This window comes from Pangasianodon hypophthalmus, chromosome 2, assembly GCF_027358585.1.
Source record: "Pangasianodon hypophthalmus isolate fPanHyp1 chromosome 2, fPanHyp1.pri, whole genome shotgun sequence".
In the NCBI taxonomy this organism is placed as follows: domain Eukaryota; kingdom Metazoa; phylum Chordata; class Actinopteri; order Siluriformes; family Pangasiidae; genus Pangasianodon; species Pangasianodon hypophthalmus.
In genome coordinates, this window is record NC_069711.1 from 26,472,211 (window position 1) to 26,492,717 (window position 20,507).

At 40.6% G+C, this 20,507-nt stretch overlaps 1 protein-coding gene across 5 annotated transcripts in view; it reads left to right on the plus strand.

The window, feature by feature from the left end:
• The window catches only part of agap1 (ArfGAP with GTPase domain, ankyrin repeat and PH domain 1), a 142,472-nt gene that overhangs the window by 102,091 nt on the left and 19,874 nt on the right, over window positions 1-20,507 (plus strand). For 4 of the 5 annotated variants that reach the window (XM_026933394.3, XM_026933395.3, XM_026933391.3 and 1 more), the window contains 5 exons: window positions 117-221; window positions 3,855-4,020; window positions 6,104-6,265; window positions 9,990-10,151; window positions 20,160-20,314. In XM_026933394.3, the coding sequence (XP_026789195.1) occupies window positions 117-221; window positions 3,855-4,020; window positions 6,104-6,265; window positions 9,990-10,151; window positions 20,160-20,314 (750 nt within the window). The remainder of the gene's footprint in view (window positions 1-116; window positions 222-3,854; window positions 4,021-6,103; window positions 6,266-9,989; window positions 10,152-20,159; window positions 20,315-20,507) is intronic. The other variant, XM_026933393.3, reaches the window with a different exon arrangement.

Consider the following 20,507-nt stretch of genomic DNA (forward strand, 5'->3'; position numbering starts at 1 on the left):
TCACATGTAGGAAAGTCCTCTGAGGTGGACAACTGGGTTCATTGTCAGTGTAATAGCAAATAGAGTTCTGCTTTTACTTGTGTGTGTATAACACCTCGTTTCATTGTGTGTTACAGGGAATGCTCATGAAGAGGAGTGGCAAGTCACTAAACAAGGAGTGGAAGAAGAAATATGTCACCCTCTGCGACAATGGAGTCCTGACCTACCACCCCAGCTTGCATGTAAGCACCTCTAACTCATATATACACACACACATTTAGACTTCTACACCGCTTCAGCGCTGGCATGATCAGCGCATCCATGCTGTTAATTACCGGCTCCCTCATCTCCTGTTTCCATGCGGCTGACACTGATGTGCTGTATTAAGCCATAACAGCTCGTCTTAATTGCCATCTTGGCTAGTGTAACACACATGCAGGCATGATTGGACATGCTGTGCCACTTCATCACTCGTTCTTTCCTCTCTGTCTACCCTGGAACACATTCAGACTAATCAAAGCCTCAAGTTATTCTCTGACTATTGCTAGAATGAGAGAGAGACAGAGAGAGACAGATGTGGGGAGGGAGGAAGAGATGACCCAGTGCATGGATGAATGAGGTCCTGGACAGCAGGCAGCTTGTCTTAGGTCTAGACTGAAACATTCTAACATTAGCTTAACATTTGTACGTATTATAGCATTCTACACATTTAGCCTCATTGTAGTCTTATTAGGGCTGTACACATGTGCTCAGTATTCTAGTCAAATTTACCTACAACATATATTGATTATCACATGTTCCTTTTAAACGCTAAATATAAAAAAAAAGATCCAAAATAAATAAGTATGGCACCACAGTATGTAATTGCGGCTGTTGTAGGAGTAGCAATCTTGAGTTTAGTCTTCAGTCTTCAGTCGTTTTGAACCGAACCCTGCAATCACACTCGGGTGTGGACCGAAACAACCTTCCTGTGATGGTCTCAGTCAGGTTCCAGGTGAACACTAGCAGTTTGAATGCAGTGGCAAAGCGATTCAACCCCAACTGCAGAAAGTAAACCAAACATGCCATGTACTTTGTGTTGTGAGTGACATTTGTCATAGATATGAGCTGCTAAACTGAGCCACGAGGCACAATCAGAGCCAAAGAACAGAGCTGTAGCACTGCAGAAAAGCCACGTGTGCTGGACCGACAAACGAAAATAGAAATTAAATGCTGCTGCTACGTAGTTATTTTAATTGCCACTACAAAAGCTGTTTATTTAACGAAGACTCCATGTTTTCTCTGCCTGGCTGACTTGTGATTTCTATGCTTCTAAGCATTTGTTTATCTTTTTTCCATCACTAGATTTCTGACCAATGAATGAAAGAGTTTTGCAAGGCTCTTTTCAGGGCTTTTTCACTTTTTGGTTTGGTTAATTTATTTATGTGTAACATGAAATCAGACGAAACCGAATGGAAAATGAAAATGCTATTAGGACTATTAGGTGTGAAAGCACCCTTAGTTTGCATTAAATGTGTTTCAGAAGCTGAGACATTGTTGGAAATTTTGATATGCCAAAAATATGAATGGTTTGCTTATAATTTAAGGCTCCACAGACAAGCCTGTGTAACATTAGCTAATTAGCTAACATTAGATAAGCATAAAGACAAAAATTGTGTTTATATAAAGCTAATTAATTATGCAGACCTAACTTATAATTTCATTTCCAGTATTTCAATCTAGACATTTTCATTTCTGCTGTGCTGTAAATTATAACTTAAGGTAAAAGGCTGTATTATAAATAACAGTCGATATAACCTAATGCGTTTCTAAGCACATGCAACTATAAACTGTTCAACAGATGCAGATCTGTTCTTTTACCCAGTCATTCTGTAACATCGGAATAGATTTTCACTGTATAGGAAATAATTTTTTGCTCATTTGCCACGCAGTATATTTGCCTGCACTGCCAGTAAGCAGTATCTCAGTGAAGTGCATTTTGAATCTCCAGGCATCTCAGGCACAGTGTGTCTCCTCCTGTTGTATGTTCCTATGTCCCACTTACCACCAAGCACTGCTCCAGAGGCTTCAGTTAATGTGTGTGTAAAGGCTAATAGAATGAAACTCAATCCTCCTAATTGTTCAACTACACTGAAAAAAGAAATCACATTAATGTAGTTAATTAAGTAGATTGCAAGAGATGGAATATAATCAGCACTAAAGCACAACCCTCCTGAAGGAAACACGGAACCTTGAGGTCTAAACACCTAACAGGCATTTGTTCATTCACACCAATTAACACTAAACCCAACACTGTGTGGGTGGTCAGTTGTGTGTGTGTGTGTGTGTGTGTGTTTTTTTTTTTTAATAAGTATTTATATCGTCATATTATAAAACTTAATATATGCGTCTCTAGAGAGTGTGGGATTTAATCACATCTGTCTTTCAGGCATTGTGACTTGTTCAGATGATCTTTTCATCAGATTCAGTTATTCAGACACTTCAGATAAAAGAGACAGTCTAATCCTTAAATCCCACAAGTGTCCTTCTCTGTCTAATTGTTACGCGCACTCAGTTGCATATCATTTTCCCAGCGCACTTGGCCTTGATGTGACACAGAAGCACATGTCACTCAATAGCTCATATATGCAGGGTTTCTCAACCTCAAAAAAACAGCAGCCATTTTTTTTTTTTTAAATGCGTGTGAGCAGAACACCCACGGCTGCCGCACTTTGGCCATGTGCCAGTCAGCGAGCTCTGTGTGTGTGTGTGTGTGTGTGTGTGTGTGTGTGTGTGTGTGTGTGTGTGTGTGTGTGTGTGTGCGCGTGTGTGCGTGTGTGTGGGGTGAGTCGACGACAAGAGCTGAGTGTCTCTGTCCCTAAGCGGAGGCCTACAAAAGGGCAATTCAAAGCCAAGTGCTCTCAACATGGCTTAACAAGCCACAGGAGAGCCCTTCAGGAGCGGCGGGCCAACAGCTTGCGGTCGGTAATTGCATCCCCATTAGCATCGGGGAACTTTCATCATCGACGCGAGTGAAGCCACGCGTCGTGCATGGGCTCCCCGCTCAGCATCTGAAACACATCGGCACAGCATGATCCTCATGTGTGTGTGCTTCTAACGCAATTTTTTTTTTTCAATACGTAGATGTAAGTGGTATAGTGTCTGATGTACAAAACTATATTTTCCCGTGGTGGACTTATCCTTATTCCTTTAATGGGCTAATGATGAGGCACTGAGCGTATAATGTTAAAATATAATGTTGTATCTGCTTCTGTGAAACCTGTGCAAGCCATGGCATTATATAAGTGGATTATATAGTATTCTGTGTCCGGTATACATTTGACTATGAATTACGTCAGTTTACCGTGAGATACTGTCAGCGGAGTTAACATACATAGGCTGTATGATAGCATTAATAGTAAGAGTAATATACAATAGCAATAAGCTCCACTATGACAGTAACAAGCACATGATTGGACATTAAGCTTTATTTTCATAGGCCTTTTAAAAGTGGTCCTGTCCTTTTCCTGGATTTTTTTTCTTTTTTTTTTAAGCAAACCTAAACATCATGACACGGATCATACTCAGTTTGAGAATTGTCAGGATATATATTTGTAATGAATCAAAGCCCTGTGGAAAATCAGGCATGTGTTTCCAGCACTCCCTGTAAACTACTGTTTTATATATGAATGTTATAATCATGTTGGGTGCATAAATTTACCTATATGCTGATTTTTTTCCCCCATTTTCCTGTCAATCACACCCTTACAGTGCTCTGTGTGTGCATATCACTTTAAAAGCTATGGTCCCTTAATGAATGTCAGTAAGAGGTATAATATCTAATATACTGTGCCACTATTTCGTATAGTTTTTAAAAGTTTGCTGTTTTGCTCCAGGACTACATGCAGAATGTACACGGGAAAGAGATCGACCTGCTGCGCACTACAGTCAAGGTCCCAGGGAAAAGACCCCCGAGGGCCATCTCTACCTGCGCAGCCTCCGGCCCCAAAACTAACGGTCTTGCCAAGGACATGAGCAACTTGCAGCTAGCACAGGCTCCAGGTAACACACTAAAAGTAGTAGTCATGGCTATCAAATTGTTTTTTATAAAATTACAGTTGAATTTCAGGACGAGACAATATCATTCATTTACTGTAAACGTTAATGTGTTTTATTTATTGTTATTAATTCACTTGTTGCTGATATTTAGCTCAGTTTTGTATTTCGTGGACTGCTCAATCCAGTCTACCATCTTCAGCTCTTTTTCACACATCAATTTTTTAAGCCCCCTCACAACATTAATTTAGGCAGAATCACAAATGACTTCCTTACACTACACTGGGTAGAACACAGTGGCATTATAGATCCTATGTAGTGCACTAAACAGCCAGTAGAACTCCATCTGAGGTTCAGCCACCAGAAAAGACTAACAACTAAAAGGAAAATTTGTTTTTATATTTGTCTATTATTTTTAATCATATCTGATTTAAAAATTATTTTCTTATAAAGTATGCTTTTAATGCATTTATTCAAAGAACTTTTCCTAATGTGAAGTGAGTTATTTGGCCAAAAGATGAGGAAGTGAATTTTGACAGGCATGTTTGAAATAAGGTTTATTAAAATATAAAATCTATTTTATTTATTTATTTATTCATTTATAATAAAATATTTATATATTTTTAAATTTGAATTTATTCAAAATTTTCAAAGCCCAACAAAACAGCACTCTAGTAACACAAGTAATAGAAATAACACTTATTATTTCAGAAGAGTAAGTATTTCAGAAGACTAATTCAGTTCATTATTTGTATGGAATTGATGTAAATGTTTATGGATTATTTTGTTGTGTTAATGACTAATATAAACAGTTAAGCATGATTCTGTATAGTAATAGACCGATGCAAGCAAAATCCAGTGTATTTATTAAACAGTGTCAAACTATTGAGATGTTTGTCATCTAGACTGTTTGTACTAAAACTGAACATCTTTTAAACCCCCCAAGGATTATAAAATACCCTGTGTACACACACACGCGTGCGCACATATACACACACGCGTGCGCACATGCACACACACAGCTCCAGGAGGACCAAACTAATAGCATGAATATTCAGTGACCCATAATACATGTACTAATTATTGTCATGAATATTAATGTAATCAGTGCTGGCTCTCCAGTCAGCCAGCTCTGAAATGAGCACTAATGAGAGAGAGAACAAGGAAAGGGAGGAGGGAGAAGAAGGATAATTCACTCAGTCATAAGGTAATGAAAGCTTTTGTACGTCAGGGATTGGACTCTGAGGCTGGGTCGGCAGAGCGATCAGAAGGACCTCTTATCTGTAATATCTCTTTTTGGGTGTGCTCCAATTACACACAGGCTCTGCCATTACATGCTGAACAGCTGAGGCTGTGTGGGTGTGTGTGTGCGACCCTCCCTGCCCCTCACACACTGTGTGTTTAGTCTTCTGGCTGCTAATGTAAAACTGTAGTTTATCAGCCAATAGCCTGATCGGCGTGTGCCATTTCTCCAGAGGTGCCGGCGTCCGATTTATCAGCTCCAAAGGAGATTAAATTGAGCTGTGACATTTCATTCGGTGCAGTTTTGCAGCAGGCCTGTGGCTGTACGTCTGCACAAAAATACACTCGTTTATTTAGAGGAATGCTTAGGGTATACATAGAGAATGCATTTCTGAAACAGGAGTGCACTAACACTCAGAATACCATCATATCACTGAATCTGAATTTGTTTGCTGTAGTTAAACTACCTTATAATTATAAATTTCATCTTTCTAGTTGGATCCTAGCAGGTCCTCACAATTGACACGCATGTCATACGAGATGCATCATATCCCTGTTTTACTCTGGATAGTTCATACAGAGGATAGCAAAAACTTTGTTTATATTCCAGTTTATATTCCGAAGCCCAGGTTAAGTCCTTATAGTGGATATAATTACCTCAGAATAAAATGACATGCAAATTTATGTTTATTAATGTCTAGAAGGTGTGACATCACCTCCAGTCAGGTCATCTATAACTGGGGAGTGTATAATATTGGAAAAAACATCTGTATGATCTGTAGAATTTGTTCCAGGGAAACTGGACTTACATTTTTTTTTTCATCTTGTTTCTCATCGCTCTTTCTAGGCTCTGTGAGCAGTAGCTCTTCAGCATCTCAGATGGCGAGTGGCATCAGTCTGGTATCCTTTAACAGCCGGCCGGATGGCATGCATCAGCGCTCGTACTCTGTGTCCAGCGCCGACCAGTGGAGTGACGCCACCGTCATCGCCAACTCAGGGGTCAGCACAGGTACCCAAAGCCCTCTATTTCACTCTGAAGAGAGTTCATTCTCTGTATATGCTGTGATCTTAAAAAGGGATCATAAATAATTAATATCATAAATCAACGTGTATCCTGAAGAAATATGGCTCGTTCTAGAGAAATTTACTAACTCTGATTTCTTTGCACCTAAACCCGGTTTGCCAGTGTCTCCAGTACAGTAGTTCACTAACACAACAGTGATCAGTTAGCTCCCAGCATGAAGCCCCCCAAGCACACACACACACACACACACACACACACACACGCAGCCAATGCTATCATATGTCTCTTATTGATTGCAATGTCAAGCCCTAATGCTGCTTTAACTGTTTATGAGAGTAATGGGCCCTCACAGCACCACATTATCAATGGCACATTCATTCAGGGGTCTACGACACTGATGGAGGGAGTGTTTCTGTACACAGTGTGTTCTACTTCAACTAGTCAGCAGTCACAGAGATGTCTGTGTGTGTCTTGGATGCATGACCTGTTCGAGTGTTAAATTTGCCAACTGTTTTCCTCACACATGAGCATGCAGAGTGTGAGCACTAGAGAGACAAGTGTCAAGACTGTGTGTGTGTGTGTGTTAGTGTGTTAGTGTTTGTGTGGCTGGTTGGTCCTCTGTGTGTATTTACTCCTCCCTTGGCCCCTGGCCTCATATAGCCAAAAAAAACTGTGAAAGGCTTAAACAGGTTCTCAGAGCCCCCCCCAAACACACACACACACAGTGCTAAATACATGATTTTGTACTTATGTTCATATATAGGCAGAGATGAACATTGAGTGTGTTTACAAGTACAAAATAAAATAACCTCATTACAGCAAAAAACTATTTTTCCTTTTTACGTGCACTTAAGTAATCAGATAATGGGAAAACTTTATAAGCACATATCCTTTACTGGTAAAACTGTTAGTTTAATTATGTTTCCCACTTGCTTTCTAAATCAAGTAGCTTGTATGTGCTTGTTTTATTATGCTACATTTGTAATAATTCGAATGATGAAAAAACTTTGTATTGGTTTTGGTTGGAAATGCAATTGACCTGAGCTTACTGTCGAAAATGAGTCCATTTTTAAGTCATATTACTGGAAAATTATCATTTAGAAATGATTTACAGATGCAGATCGCTCATAATACTACTCTTAGATGAGCTGTCTCTATTTTGATCCAGTGATGGATTCTTATCCACTCCTGTTCAACTGCTTCGTATTAAACATATTAAAAAATCTTTTACATGTTAATAACTTTAATCTGATTGATGATACATTGCATGCTGTTTACATGACCACTTGAATAATCTGATTATTCGTATGTATGTATAGGCTTTAAAAAGTAGTAGTGTTCTCTCAGATCCAGATCTCGTTCTCCTGTCTCCTGTTCTTTAACACTTCTTGTGCATTGTTTCATGGCTTCAGTAACTAAACTAAGTCTATATGATATGATTGATATGTAAACTTTCTGTAAGTCCTGGTCTGGTTACAGTCTGACCTGCGCTCAGCTACATTGTGAGTGAGGGCTCTGAAGGGCTGCTGGAATGTGTGTGTATGTTTCATAAGTAGCCGTTCTGTTGGTCTAATGATGTGCTTGGCTCCTGTCGCGTAGGATCTGAGCTGACAGCCATTTGTCACTTCTTGCCTCAGGAGTCGACAGCAGCGAGATTCTCTTTCTCACTTTCTATCTTCTGCTTGAACGGGATGGAGGGAGGTAGATAAAGTAATTAGCTGAGGGTCTTGAGCACAGTGGCTCACAGAGCTGCTAAGTGGCTGCAGTTCCCCTGTGGGGTGAGTCTCAGTGGGAGCAGAGAGAGCATGAGAGTCATCATTTACTAAGCTCTCGGCCTCACCTTTGTTTCCTATCTGACCTATGCATCAGTGTGAAGTCACAACGCTAAATGCTCTGCTTAAAGGTTAAACATGTGACTTGCCTTACTAGCATTCAGCTAGCTATTTGGGATGGCAGAAGGACCTGGGGGTGAATGCAAATTTGATGTTCCTTGTCATGTCTTCCCGTTTGTGCCACTTTGCCTCAGAGCACCTAATACTGCACCAATATAATGCATCTAGCCCTCAGCCTGTGGCACTCATTGCCCTCTCTGCTTTAATTATGGCAGGAGTAGTGTAATGATGGTGTCTCTTTGATTCTTGGTTGCACGAGGGAGTGGGGATCAAAGGTCAGGGGTGAGAGGTTTGTGCTCTAGGGCAAAGACATGGCAACCAAGATTCGCTTGTTGAGCAGTGTTTGTATTTTCAGTCCCGTCTGAAGCCAACAGAGCCTCATATTTACTCCTGTCCCCTCTTTCGGACAGGAGTGTTCTGTCTTCTGTCTCCCTCTATGTGTCTCGCTACATATATCTTTCTGTCTCTCTCTTTCTTTTTGTCCCTCTATCTGTTCCTCTTTCCTTCTCTTTCTTTGTGATGATCTGCACATCATAGCTGTATTATATCACATCTGCACACACACACACACACACACACACACACATATATATATATATATATATATATATTTTTTTTTTTTTCTTTTTCCCCTCATATTTAATATATAATGTCTCATATTATTTGTAATTTTTATTATTATATGTCTCACTGTCTTATTGGTATGTGTGTTCTGGAAGCTTCATACCAAGTCAAATTCCTTGTGTGTGAGAGCACACTTGGCAATAAAAGCTCTTTCTGATTCTGATTTGTTTCTCTCTTTGTCCCTCTCTCTGTGTGTCTCTCTACATGTCTCTCTCTCTATTTTTCTCTCTCTCTGTCCCTCTTTTTGTGTTTACCTCTGTCTTTCTCTTTCTGTCTCTGTCCCTCTCTCTGTTTCTGTGTCTCTCTCACCATCTCTCTCTCGCTCTCACTCTGTCTGTCTGTGTGTCTGTATGTGGCCATCACTGTTATAGCTGGAAGTATTTAACTCCAAAAGCCACTAGTTTCCCCTGCGTATGTGTTTAAGCTTACCCACAGGAAGACATCACTTTGGCCTCCTCATCAGCCATCTGAACGTGGCCTTTGTGTGTGTGTGTCTGTCTGTGTGTGTGTGTGTGCAGCAGGTGTTTTTGATTTGAGAATAATGTGGAATTTGGAGCCTCAGGAATAGCCTGAGAGAGAAAGAGAGAAACAGCCCCACAGAGAGGAAGTCAGATGTCCCATTTCCTGTCACTGACCCCCCCCCCCCCCCCCCCCTGCAATTACACTGTTCAACTACTGCATGCCTTCTCGTACAATAAAGCAAGCTAGAGAGCATGGGGACAATAGAAAACAGTGCAAAATGATGTATAAGTGTCATGTGTCTGTGCTCAGACCAAGAGGCCCAGGTTGTTAAACACTCAGCGAGGACAGCGTCCTGTCAGTAGAGATAAGTTGTCATGTTTTCCACTCGAGCAGAGACTAAACGGTTGTAAAATAAGTTATGAGCGTCCTTGGGGGCTCCATGAGCGTGCTCAGTGGCAGCCTTCCCCACTCACCCAGCCGGATATTGATGTGATCCGAATGTTATTTTATTCTGCCTCTAGTCACAGCTGTCAGCTGCACGTGATGAGTAAACGGTGTCTACCAAATGCCAGCGCTATCAAGCCTGATGTTACCACTGCTTCTCGTGCACCTAGAGCACATCACTGGCCTCGGGGTTAATTCTGTGGATGTATGGGCTTGTGAGATCTGACCACTGACCTTTCTCTCTTCTGGTGTCTTTTTGGGTCTCTCTCTCTCTCTTTCTGCTGTAGATACTGGTCTGGGAGACTCGGTTTGCTCCAGTCCTAGTATATCCAGCACTACCAGTCCTAAGATGGACCCTCCTCCATCACCACACGCCAACCGCAAGAAACACCGCCGGAAGAAGAGCACCAGCAATTTCAAAGCTGATGTCTTCTCCGGTACAGCGGAAGGTAACATCAACCTCTGGCACTCATTCGTTTCTTTTTTAATCTGCTTTGCTCAGTGGGTTTTTGCTTCATTTCCTTCATTCAGGCACCTCAACAAGCACACAAATATCACACATCTGGCCCTTGTTCTGCAGGTGTCTTCAGTTTGACTGTACATGTGGAGTGTATTTAACTTAATGCTGTTTTAATAAGTGTTAATAATAAGTGATGATAAATAACAGCTGGAGCAGTAGTATGTAGGGGTGACTATATAACCCAGGTTTTATTTGATGGTATTTTTCAACTTTTCAGTGGTAACAGGATATATATCATGGTATACATAAGAGTTTGAACGACTACTTGTTTGTACTAGTCAACCATTAATTCAGAAAAGTAGCTGACTAGTGTGTAGTTAAAGCAAGAACAGTTTCAGGACATCTCTATTTTTAGATTATTTTATTTGTGCAGCAAAGAACATATCAAACCACACTTCAAAACATTACATTTCCAGCTTCACTGGTTTTTTAGGTTACACTCTTAACAACAAAAATAAATAAATCAGTGCAACAATTTAAGGACATACCAAAATGCACTCATGTGGACGAGCTGGCGGTTCAGCTGAAATTGTTGATTCTGAAGCTTAATGGTGAATGGAGGATGTGATTCCTACATCAGCGCCTAAGAGGTTGTTCAACTCTGCTCTCAGTTTGAACTGGCATGTGCTGTGGATCTGATTCTAAACTAGCTGAGTGGGATAGGATAGTGATTTGCAACCCGTTGCTCTGACAGTGCAAGGATTTCATTTTTTACTTTTCTTGTTTTAAAGGACAACAAAAATAACTGGTGGAATTCCTTCAAGAGGAGGCAGAATTTAAAAAAAATTAAATTTGTGCGCAAGTGTAGACTTGTGCAATAGGCTGTAGAATTGGTTGTTTACCATCTACTTGCATGTCCTTACCATCTGCCTCACTGTTTTTTCCACCAACTAGTCAACATCTCCACAGCAGCGTCTAGTGAACGTATTATTCGACTAGTCTATGCAAGCCCTAATATACGTATTATTATTGTGAGTTTAAATTTAAGTCTGTTGTCAAAAACATAAATGAGCTGCTCCTGTTTGGGACAGGACATGAAAATGGCCTTGCTTTGGCATCGCTTTTGTGCACTTAAAATTGGATCCCAAATGAATCAATTGTTGTCACTTTTGATACAGCCATGCTGAGAAATAAGTCCTGAGATGGAGTAAATGCTTCATTTATTCAAGGCTGCTGCTGCTGAACTTCAGCTGGTGGGAAGATTTTTTGGCCATATTTTCACCTGTTTAATCTATACTAGTATGCTCCCATGACTAGTAGTACATATAGTATGAACAATTTTACATGAAGATTTCATGGCTTTTGAAACAGTATTCTGTGTTCTGCTTGGTGAGTGACGCAGATGTTGGTGAGCTGCAGATGTGCGTAACACTTCCTTCCTTCAGCCGAGTTGAAACAGCTGTCAGGGGGAGTATGCTGAGTAATTACTACACAGGATTATATACATTTTGTCATTCAATATTACACCGGCCCAGTCATGCTGACATTACTGTGTTTATTGCGACTCATCCCTGCTCTGAGTTCTTCCTGTCCTGCATGTGTGTTCATATGCAGGCTATTTTGTGTAAAACATGGTACTAATAATCAGAAACATGGTGGTGTGTTGCATTATAAAATGCAACTTGTCATGTTACTGAGAAACTGCAAAGCACACCTTCCTGAAGACTTTCCTTGCTGGAGCAGTGACACTGGAGACTCCTTCCAAAAATAAACATCTCCTCAAAAAAAATTTTTTTTTTTATCATATCAACAGTTACAAGCCTTTTTTAAAAAACTGTTTGTGTGGTGTGTCTATTCCAGTCCCTGTGTAAGTTACTATAGAGACAATAACGTATTAGGACAAGTGCGTTAATATAAACCTCTGATTTACCTTGCAGCTGGAACTTCTCTCCAAGCTGCTGTTATAGAACATTAATCAACTGATTCTGACCAAACAACACTGAGAATTCAGCATCGCTGTTGTATAATTGCAATTTAATACATTCAACATTCATGATTATATCTAACTGAATGCTTTTAGTCAGTAGAGTATGTACTTTATAACCTTGTCTAAAATTCTAAACACTTCTGTCACTCTGTGTGTGTGTGCGCGTGTGCATGTGCGTGAGACTATGTTGAGATGATCAATGAGTGTGTGTCAGCTCAGAGTGTGTGTGATTAATTGGACCAGGCTTGTGTGGGTGGCCTCCTCCTCCTGGGAGCACAGGATTAGTGCTTGTTTAAATTGTTCCCAATCGACCTTATTGATCTGTTCCCAAAGGGGGCCAATCTGATAGCAGTGAAGTGTGTGTGTGTGTGCGCACTCATAGTGTCAGTCTAAAATATCAGTTAAGCTAAGCACATAGATGTCTAATCCGTCTCTGTTTGGAGATCCACTGATGATTATCAATATATTTTGGAATCTCTTAGTACATCCTGTACAGGAAGTAGGACTGGGAAATCAATTATACCAATACTTACTATTATTATGGTACTAAACACACATATAAACACTTTTCTGAGAGCATTGTTGACCATTAAAGTTTTCTCAGTGGTGCCACCATGTGGACACACCTAGCTTCAATGCAAAAGAGGTTTAGAGGTGTGTATCTGAGGGCCTCTGGCACCTCTGTTTGGGTGAATAGTGGTGTATATCTCTCAGAGATGAGATAATGATGCCTGAGCAATGCTTTAGTGTGTGAAGGATGCAGTTAAAACTGACAACTTTTCAATCCATGACTTACAGATGAGAGTCACACTCTGCAGCCACAGGATTCCCTCCAGGTTCAGTTTAACACGAATAGGAATGCTGTGCCACCCACATTAGCACGACACCTCGGTTCACGCGCTCCCTCTTGCTAACGGAACATGACCTGACTTAGCATTTAGCATGATGAAGGCGGGGTTGGTGAGGTGGGCGTTGGGAATTGGTAGAAACGCAGCCCTTGGAAAGATTTGTGACTTTTGACTTTTAGTCTTTTCATGCCATTTCATGATGTGATATCAGGCCCTGAATTTTGGTGCAGTATTGAGCAGATGGAATAAGTTGGAAATATATAAACTTTATTTGATTAATCTATTGGCTGCAGTGGTGTTTTAGCAGTTAAGGTAATGTTAGGCCATTAAGGAAGGCCTTTACCTTTCAGATGCTCAGATGTATGCATGGATTGTATTCTGTTTCAATCGTAAGTTACACTAGATACATTTGTATGTCAGGTATGATGTAAATGTAATATAATTGAACAGCTGTTGAAGCCTTATGGAATTATACTGGGATATACCCGCAATATTAGGTTGATGAGTTATCATAGCATGAATTTTTCATATCATTCCAAAAAAGAGATGTGTCCTTTCCTGTGGCTTCTCTTAGTTTTCTGTGACTCTCCCCATTTCATTTTCCCTAGAGAGCAACGTGCATGTCTAGGTGCCCACGGCTTTAGGTTGAGCGTGGCCCTCTCACCACGACCCCATTCATCTGCCAGGCACTTAAGTGAACTATTATAAATAATCTACAGTATTGAAATCTTTTATCAGATGTGTCACTTCCATTATTCAATAAGCGATTAGTAACAGTCTCCCAATTTAGCCATTAAGCACTTGTGCGTGGGGCCTGGGATGGCTGTCATGCTGCTGCCGTAGTGAAAGATCAGCCTGTCAGCAACTCTGTTATTCATGAGCTCTGCTGGCCAGGTACTGCCCTCTCACACACACACACACGTGCGCACACACACACACACGTTCAGTTTAGTACTGTCTACACACACATGTACACACACACACACACACACACTCAACTGAGTGTTGCCCTCACGCGCGCGCACACACACATTCAACTGAGTGCTGCCCACACACACATTCAACTGAGTGCTGCCCACACACACATTCAACTGAGTGCAGCCCTCACACACACCTCAAAGTGCTTTATCCATTACAGATACACTCACACAAACAGGTAGTCTTTTAGCTAACACACATACACCAACACACATACATCTATACACAGACTTTCAGCTTCTTGCAACAGTTTGTCCAGCGATACAGCCAACTACTTCATATATGTTCTAATATGTAACAGGCATACACATACACATGTGCATTTTTGACCATTTCTCCATTCCAGTGAGGCTTCCATGCTCTATGTCGTTTTTTCTCATTCTTTGAATTAATCAAGTGCCAGAAATCACTGGTGTTTTGTAGTCCATCTCTGTGTCTGAGGTCTGTACTGACGTTGTCAGGCTATTGCCACCCTGATGTCTTTCAGGAAAAGCGGAAAGAGAATAAATGAATTAACAGGCAACATGTCATGTAAGGTTGAGATGAACAATTAAAGAGATAAAGAAAAACTGACCCCATCTTTAAGTGAAAAGCATTAAAGAACATGCTTAGATAAGCAAAATTAGACATGTTAGAGTTTTATGCTGGATTCAGTAAGTTATTGGACACATATTTCAAAGTACTAGCACCCATTTGTCTCGAATCATAAGTTTTACATTTGTAGCTGTCTGTCTTCAATCACACACACTGCTTATAATGAGAAGTTAAGCAATGTGAGTACTCTCTTAATTTCGGCTCTCCTGATCGCCTCTTCTGCCAATAAAACCCCCTCAAACCCACTAATCTTTCACCCTGGAAATCAATAAGTTCCAAACTGCCATGTGTCTTGCTGCTGCTTTTAAGTGCCAACACATGACTGAAGCTGAAGTAACGCACGTGTCCTGCTTGGCTGATCACAATCTATCATAGATCATCCACATGGACCTAAGTGGCCCTTGTTAAGTAATTACCGCTCACTAGGCATGCATTTTTCAAACAATTTGTTTGAAATGTTATCCAGGAGCAGCGGTGGGGGGCGATGAGAGGTGAATGAAAGCACCTGAGCCCAGTCGAGCGCAAGGACAGAGGCAGACTTTAAAGTCCTGGGTGAAAGAGAGAGAACATTCCTGGCCCTCACAGGTGTCCTCTGGCTCAAACAAGGGTGACTTGCGATTGCACCATTTAATTAAAGTGTTCTGCAAGTGAGCCAGCAGGAACAAAGAGTGCATGTCCCTGCTCTGTCTAATGGTATGGTAAAATGGGCATTGCCATTGCTCTTGCTGTGTAGCACACTGCTAAAGCGAACCATCTCTGATCCCAAAGCCATTTTAAAGTGACAGTTTAGTCAAAGGAGCAAAGCTTTAAGTGTGAACATACAGAAATACATTGTTATTGGTGAAAGTGTACTTTGAAAGGTGAATAAAGTGTGGCACAACTGGGCTTTGAGAATAAATCTCTTTCTAGCACCCCGCTTTTTGCCAGTGTACCCCAGTCTATTGTGTGGAAAATAGCTTTTTGCTGGGTGCACAAGTTTTATTTGCACAGTTTTTTGATCACACACACAGGTTTATTTTGCCACAGCTACTGTTGTGTGACAAATGTCCCTGCTGGCCCAAGGGAAAGAGAGTGGTTGGAGGTAAAGTGGCTACACTCTGGGTCAGCCTCGACACGGCCTGTGAAATGAGGTGTTATTTTAAAAAAAAGGGGGGGGGGGGGGGTATGTGAAGACACACACTATGTGGGGTATTAGTCTAGCTATATGAGGTTATACAGCTCAGAGAGTGCTTATCTGTAGTACTGTTTTTCTCGCTACCACCTTGTCCATGCTTTTTTAGAAGCACATTACCCTTCTCCAGCACATTCGTATACAATACAATACAGTTGCATATTTAAGGAATAAACCATGAAAGAGTGTGCTGTTGTAGGAAAATAAATAATCAGTGTTTGGGTGGTGTGAAAATAGGTTCAGATCTCTAGAGAGGTCTTTTATAGAAATTATGAATGAGAAATCACAATGCCTTTCTTTCAACCCATACATGCAAAGTTTGCAACGTTGGCTATGACTTGAGAAAGTAGTAACAGAAATCAGGGGACCGTCTTTAAAAATGTTCAGAATTATAACACGCACCCACTTGCCTTGCGTGCTACCAGATATTCAAAATAACCTGGTTTATATGAAAACTTTGTAGACATGTTGAAAAATGTAATGTCATGGGAGTCGATAAGGAAGAGGTCAAGGCCCCGCCCGGCTTCGTTTCATCGCCCTCCTCTTCCCTTCTCTTCTCCCCCACCCCACTTTTATTTACTTGTTCAATATGAATACATATTTCTTTCCAGATGCGAACAACTTGTGTAATATTTTCCAGGTTATTAATGCTGTAAAAGGGTGCGAATAATATGGGAATTAATGACCTGTGTCACAAAGCAATACTGTGTGCTTTGACATTTCGCTCGGTTAATTTGTGTTTCCAGCCATGTAGGCTCCAAGCTCTGCATCCCCCCACCCTGCTCTGTCTGCGGCCCAGGCATGTAGTCTCTGTGCAGGCAACAGTGTACGTCGTGGATGGGGTTTATGGGTAAAGGTTGCTTGTGTCAGACCACAAATTGTTGTGAGTTTGCCCCAAAGCAAAAGTGATGCTCTTATTGGAAGACTGTGTGTGTGTGTGTGTGTGTGTGTGTGTGTGATTTTGGGTACAGTGTATTGTAACAGAAACCATTTACAGTGTTACACCTGGAAATAGCATCCGTGATCACTGTTTCTGTGAACCTGCCTGACTTTAACATGTTACAGTGGCAACTATCTATGCAGTATAGGCTGGTGTAATTGTTTTAGTTCATGATAACATTTCGATAAGCCTTGTTCACTCTTTGTCTTTAGAAAAATGAATATTGCTGTGGAAATCCCATGAAGCACAGCTAAACTCTTTATAGTTGATTATTTACATTTACTGTTTGTGCATTAATAATAAATCCTGGTGAACTGGAATAGAAGCGTAGCTGGTTCCATGAGGTAGTGGCTTATTTACCACAGACTTGTACTTGAAAATGTAGTGTGTGTGTTATAGTAGATTTGAATGACAGTCGGTCACCTTATTTCGCAGGAAACAGGCGAGGAGGGGAGGTATAGCAGCCTAATGCCCTTTGTTGTGATTTTGAGTTTTATTAATCACGTGTTACACATGCTTAAGGGAATGGGGGAGGGCATGCTTTAAATTATGTCTCCGTATCTTGCCTTTCTGGATTGTTGGTTTCCATAATTGTCCTATGCCCACCCTCTTTCTCCAAAAAGCAGTGCGATTTAATTAGGATGGGAATGTCACGACTGACCCCAGAGGGCCCAGTGCTTTTGAAGGGTGGACCCAATCTAGGATGGGACGCTCCAGTGATCCTGAACCCAGAGAAATGCTCAGAATAGAATTGTTACATTATCCAACTTTCCTTCTTTCTTGAAGTCTTTGTGTTAAAGTTGAGGTTGATGGGGCAGTAAAGGGTTATTTTCATTCATTCATTTTTGAATGAAAGCTACTGTTTTTGGTAAGTGTGAGGTTATCATGTTACCAATGGTTTAACTCTGCCTTTAAGCTCCTTCTAATGGTGTAGTTTTGTTAAATTGGGCGTGGTTAGCAGGTGGCTAATTGTCCCTTTGATCAAGAGGATGATATGGATCAAGTAGCCACAACTCTGTGGGTTTACTGTGAAGATTCAAGCAAAGCACAACAGAAATGTTATAATGTGAAGTTCCTGATGTTGGTCAGTTGGAATGTAAAATGTTTTGAGCATTTTACATGATTTGCATTATGATCTAAAAGATGACATTTGGTATGTAGCTCAAAAAGGATTATGTTTATGTAACGTTAAGGATTAGCTTTTATATTGATTATTGTAGTCTTGCAATTCTCAGGTTGTGGTCTTTTGGCAAAAGCTGGAAAACAGATCAAAATGGCATTTAATATGCCAATAATATACTTTGGCATTTCTTCATTAAGAAAGCATAAATACCAAAACAGTGGTAAAATAGGCTACTTTCAGACTGCCTTGGCTGCCTGCAAAAATAATGTTGAGTAACACACACAGTGCTAAATGCATTTTGACTGCTTTGTAATATGATCTTTGTAATATGATTTGTAATATGATCATTTTGAATGTAAATATTTGCCATGTGGCACAAGTAGGAATAGGTTTATGTAACATTAAGCATTAGATTTTGTTGCTTTTATAATGATACTGATGGTCTTGCAGTGCTCAAGTTTTGATCCTTTTGGTAGCAGTTGCTGTGCAGATTATTCAGAGCGTGGGTTCTATCTTTGTCTTGAAGGGATTCAGGGATTAAACTCTTTTCTAGCACATGTGGTAGCCTCAGCAGGACTTTGTGTGATAGGATCCCAATTAGCAGAATGATTGACTGAGGAATAGAAAACGGAGAGCGAGTTTTCCTGCCGATTGAGCTTGTGAAATTGCCTCTTGGGGAGAAGAGTCTCTCGGTTCTCTTGGAACCGAGTGTGAATAGAACAGAAAGCTTAGAAATTGTTTGAAGTCTTAGTAGTGGATGGGGTAATGATTTCAAATATTGTACGGACTTTGGGATATCATTAACAAATCATTCAGGAACTGGAGATGTTTTGCGAATTTGAGTGTCTGTTAACCTTTCAGGGATTATGTGATTCTTCTGTCAATTTAGACTTTGGTGTCATGTTACAATGGTTGTAAAAAGTTAGTTAAAGTGGACCCTTGTTTGCTCTTTTCCAGATGCTCCTGACTGGCATGGAGTTGAAACTACTTGTGTGTGCACATGTGTTTGGGTACAGAGATATTGCCTCACTGATTGCCGCTTCATTATGTAATTACCCCCTCCTGAGTAAATTATAAACATAGTGTGTAAAGTGTGTGATCTCCTGTGCCCTGGAGATCAGGTTTCTGGGGGGTTCCCTTTGAACGTGACACACAGCGAAGTCTCATCAATGTGAATTCCTTCAATCGGCCATCTGCGTGCCCTTGCCAGCCATGTCCCTCCCTCCTCGTCTAGTCAATACCCTTTTGTTCTTAACATTTTCCAAATGTGACCCTCTACGTAGCTAAATAGGCTCCCTATGTCCCTCGGAGCTCAAAGACCTGACAGACTTTTGAATGTCTGCTAAGCCCCACTGCACACCGACTCACCCACCCACATTTTCCTGTCTTATTGACGTGTGATTGGCCCATTAACCTAAACTAGGCTTTAGTTAGTAGATCCATATGTCACCTTGTTGAAGGAACTGTTTGCTGAGGGCTACTGACTGATTTTTGACTGATCCGGTCTGTAATTAATGGGAATGTGTAATGGGAGCCTCCAGGGAAGTCCTGAAGGTCAGGAAGTCTTACAGTGTGTGTCCTATTTAACAGGTGTGCCCACCGGACAAGATTTGGCTTATTAAAGCCTGATGTAATACTAAAGATTGCTGTGGATGATGGATCATGGATACCCTAAATATTTACATTTCCCAAAATCAGTTTATGCCCACGTCTGACTGTGTCTTCAGTAGATAGCTTCACTGGATGCTGTACACTTGTACCTAAGAACTGCTGGTATAATCATAAAGACTCTGATGATCATACTGAAAATCCTTTCACAACATGTAGTAATTGTGGAAGAGTAAAGATTCATTATCTTTCTGTCTGGTGTCACAGAAGAGGATGGGTTCCCTTTAAAGTGTGGTTTCTCTCAAGGTTTCTTCTTCATGTCATCTCTGGGCGTTTTTCTTTGCCACTGTCACCTCTAACTTGCTCATTTTGGATCTAAATATGAATCTACATCTGGATTTCTGTAAAGCTGCATTGTGACAATGACTATAGCTAAAAGTGCAATACAAATTAAATTGAATTGAACTTTCTCCTCCCACTGGCTCATCAACGCAAGAACTGAAAACGTTCATGGCGTGTGGTAGCTCCGTGGTTAAGGCTCTGGGCTGTTTTTAAATATCTGATCCTCATGCTTGTATCCAGAATTCCTCCATGGCAAAAAATAAAAATGAAATAAAAAAAAAAAACAATATCTGAAATAAAAGCTCAATTAATCTTTGTTTTTGAAGCATTCTGTTACTAAATTAAATAGTGATAGTGTATTTGTGTTTTGTCTGGATGTTAACTCTTCGATATCTTTGTCTTATAGAGCAAGAGGAGAATTTTGAGTTCATCATTGTGTCACTGACGGGCCAGACGTGGCACTTTGAAGCAACTTCATATGAGGAGCGTGATGCCTGGGTGCAGGCCATCGAGAGCCAGATCCTGGCCAGCCTGCAGTCATGTGAGAGCAGCAAGCAGAAGGTAGCATCTCACCATGTCTGCTCATATCATTCCACCTCCTTCAGTTTAAAATAGCAAGAACAGGGAACATACTTTATTTCATTGTGTCTGTGCTAGAGGACTCCAGGCATTTATCAACATCATTGACATTACTGCATCTGAAAATTTATCAATTCATTTTATATATATTTGTGTGTATAAAGAATAGGTTGTT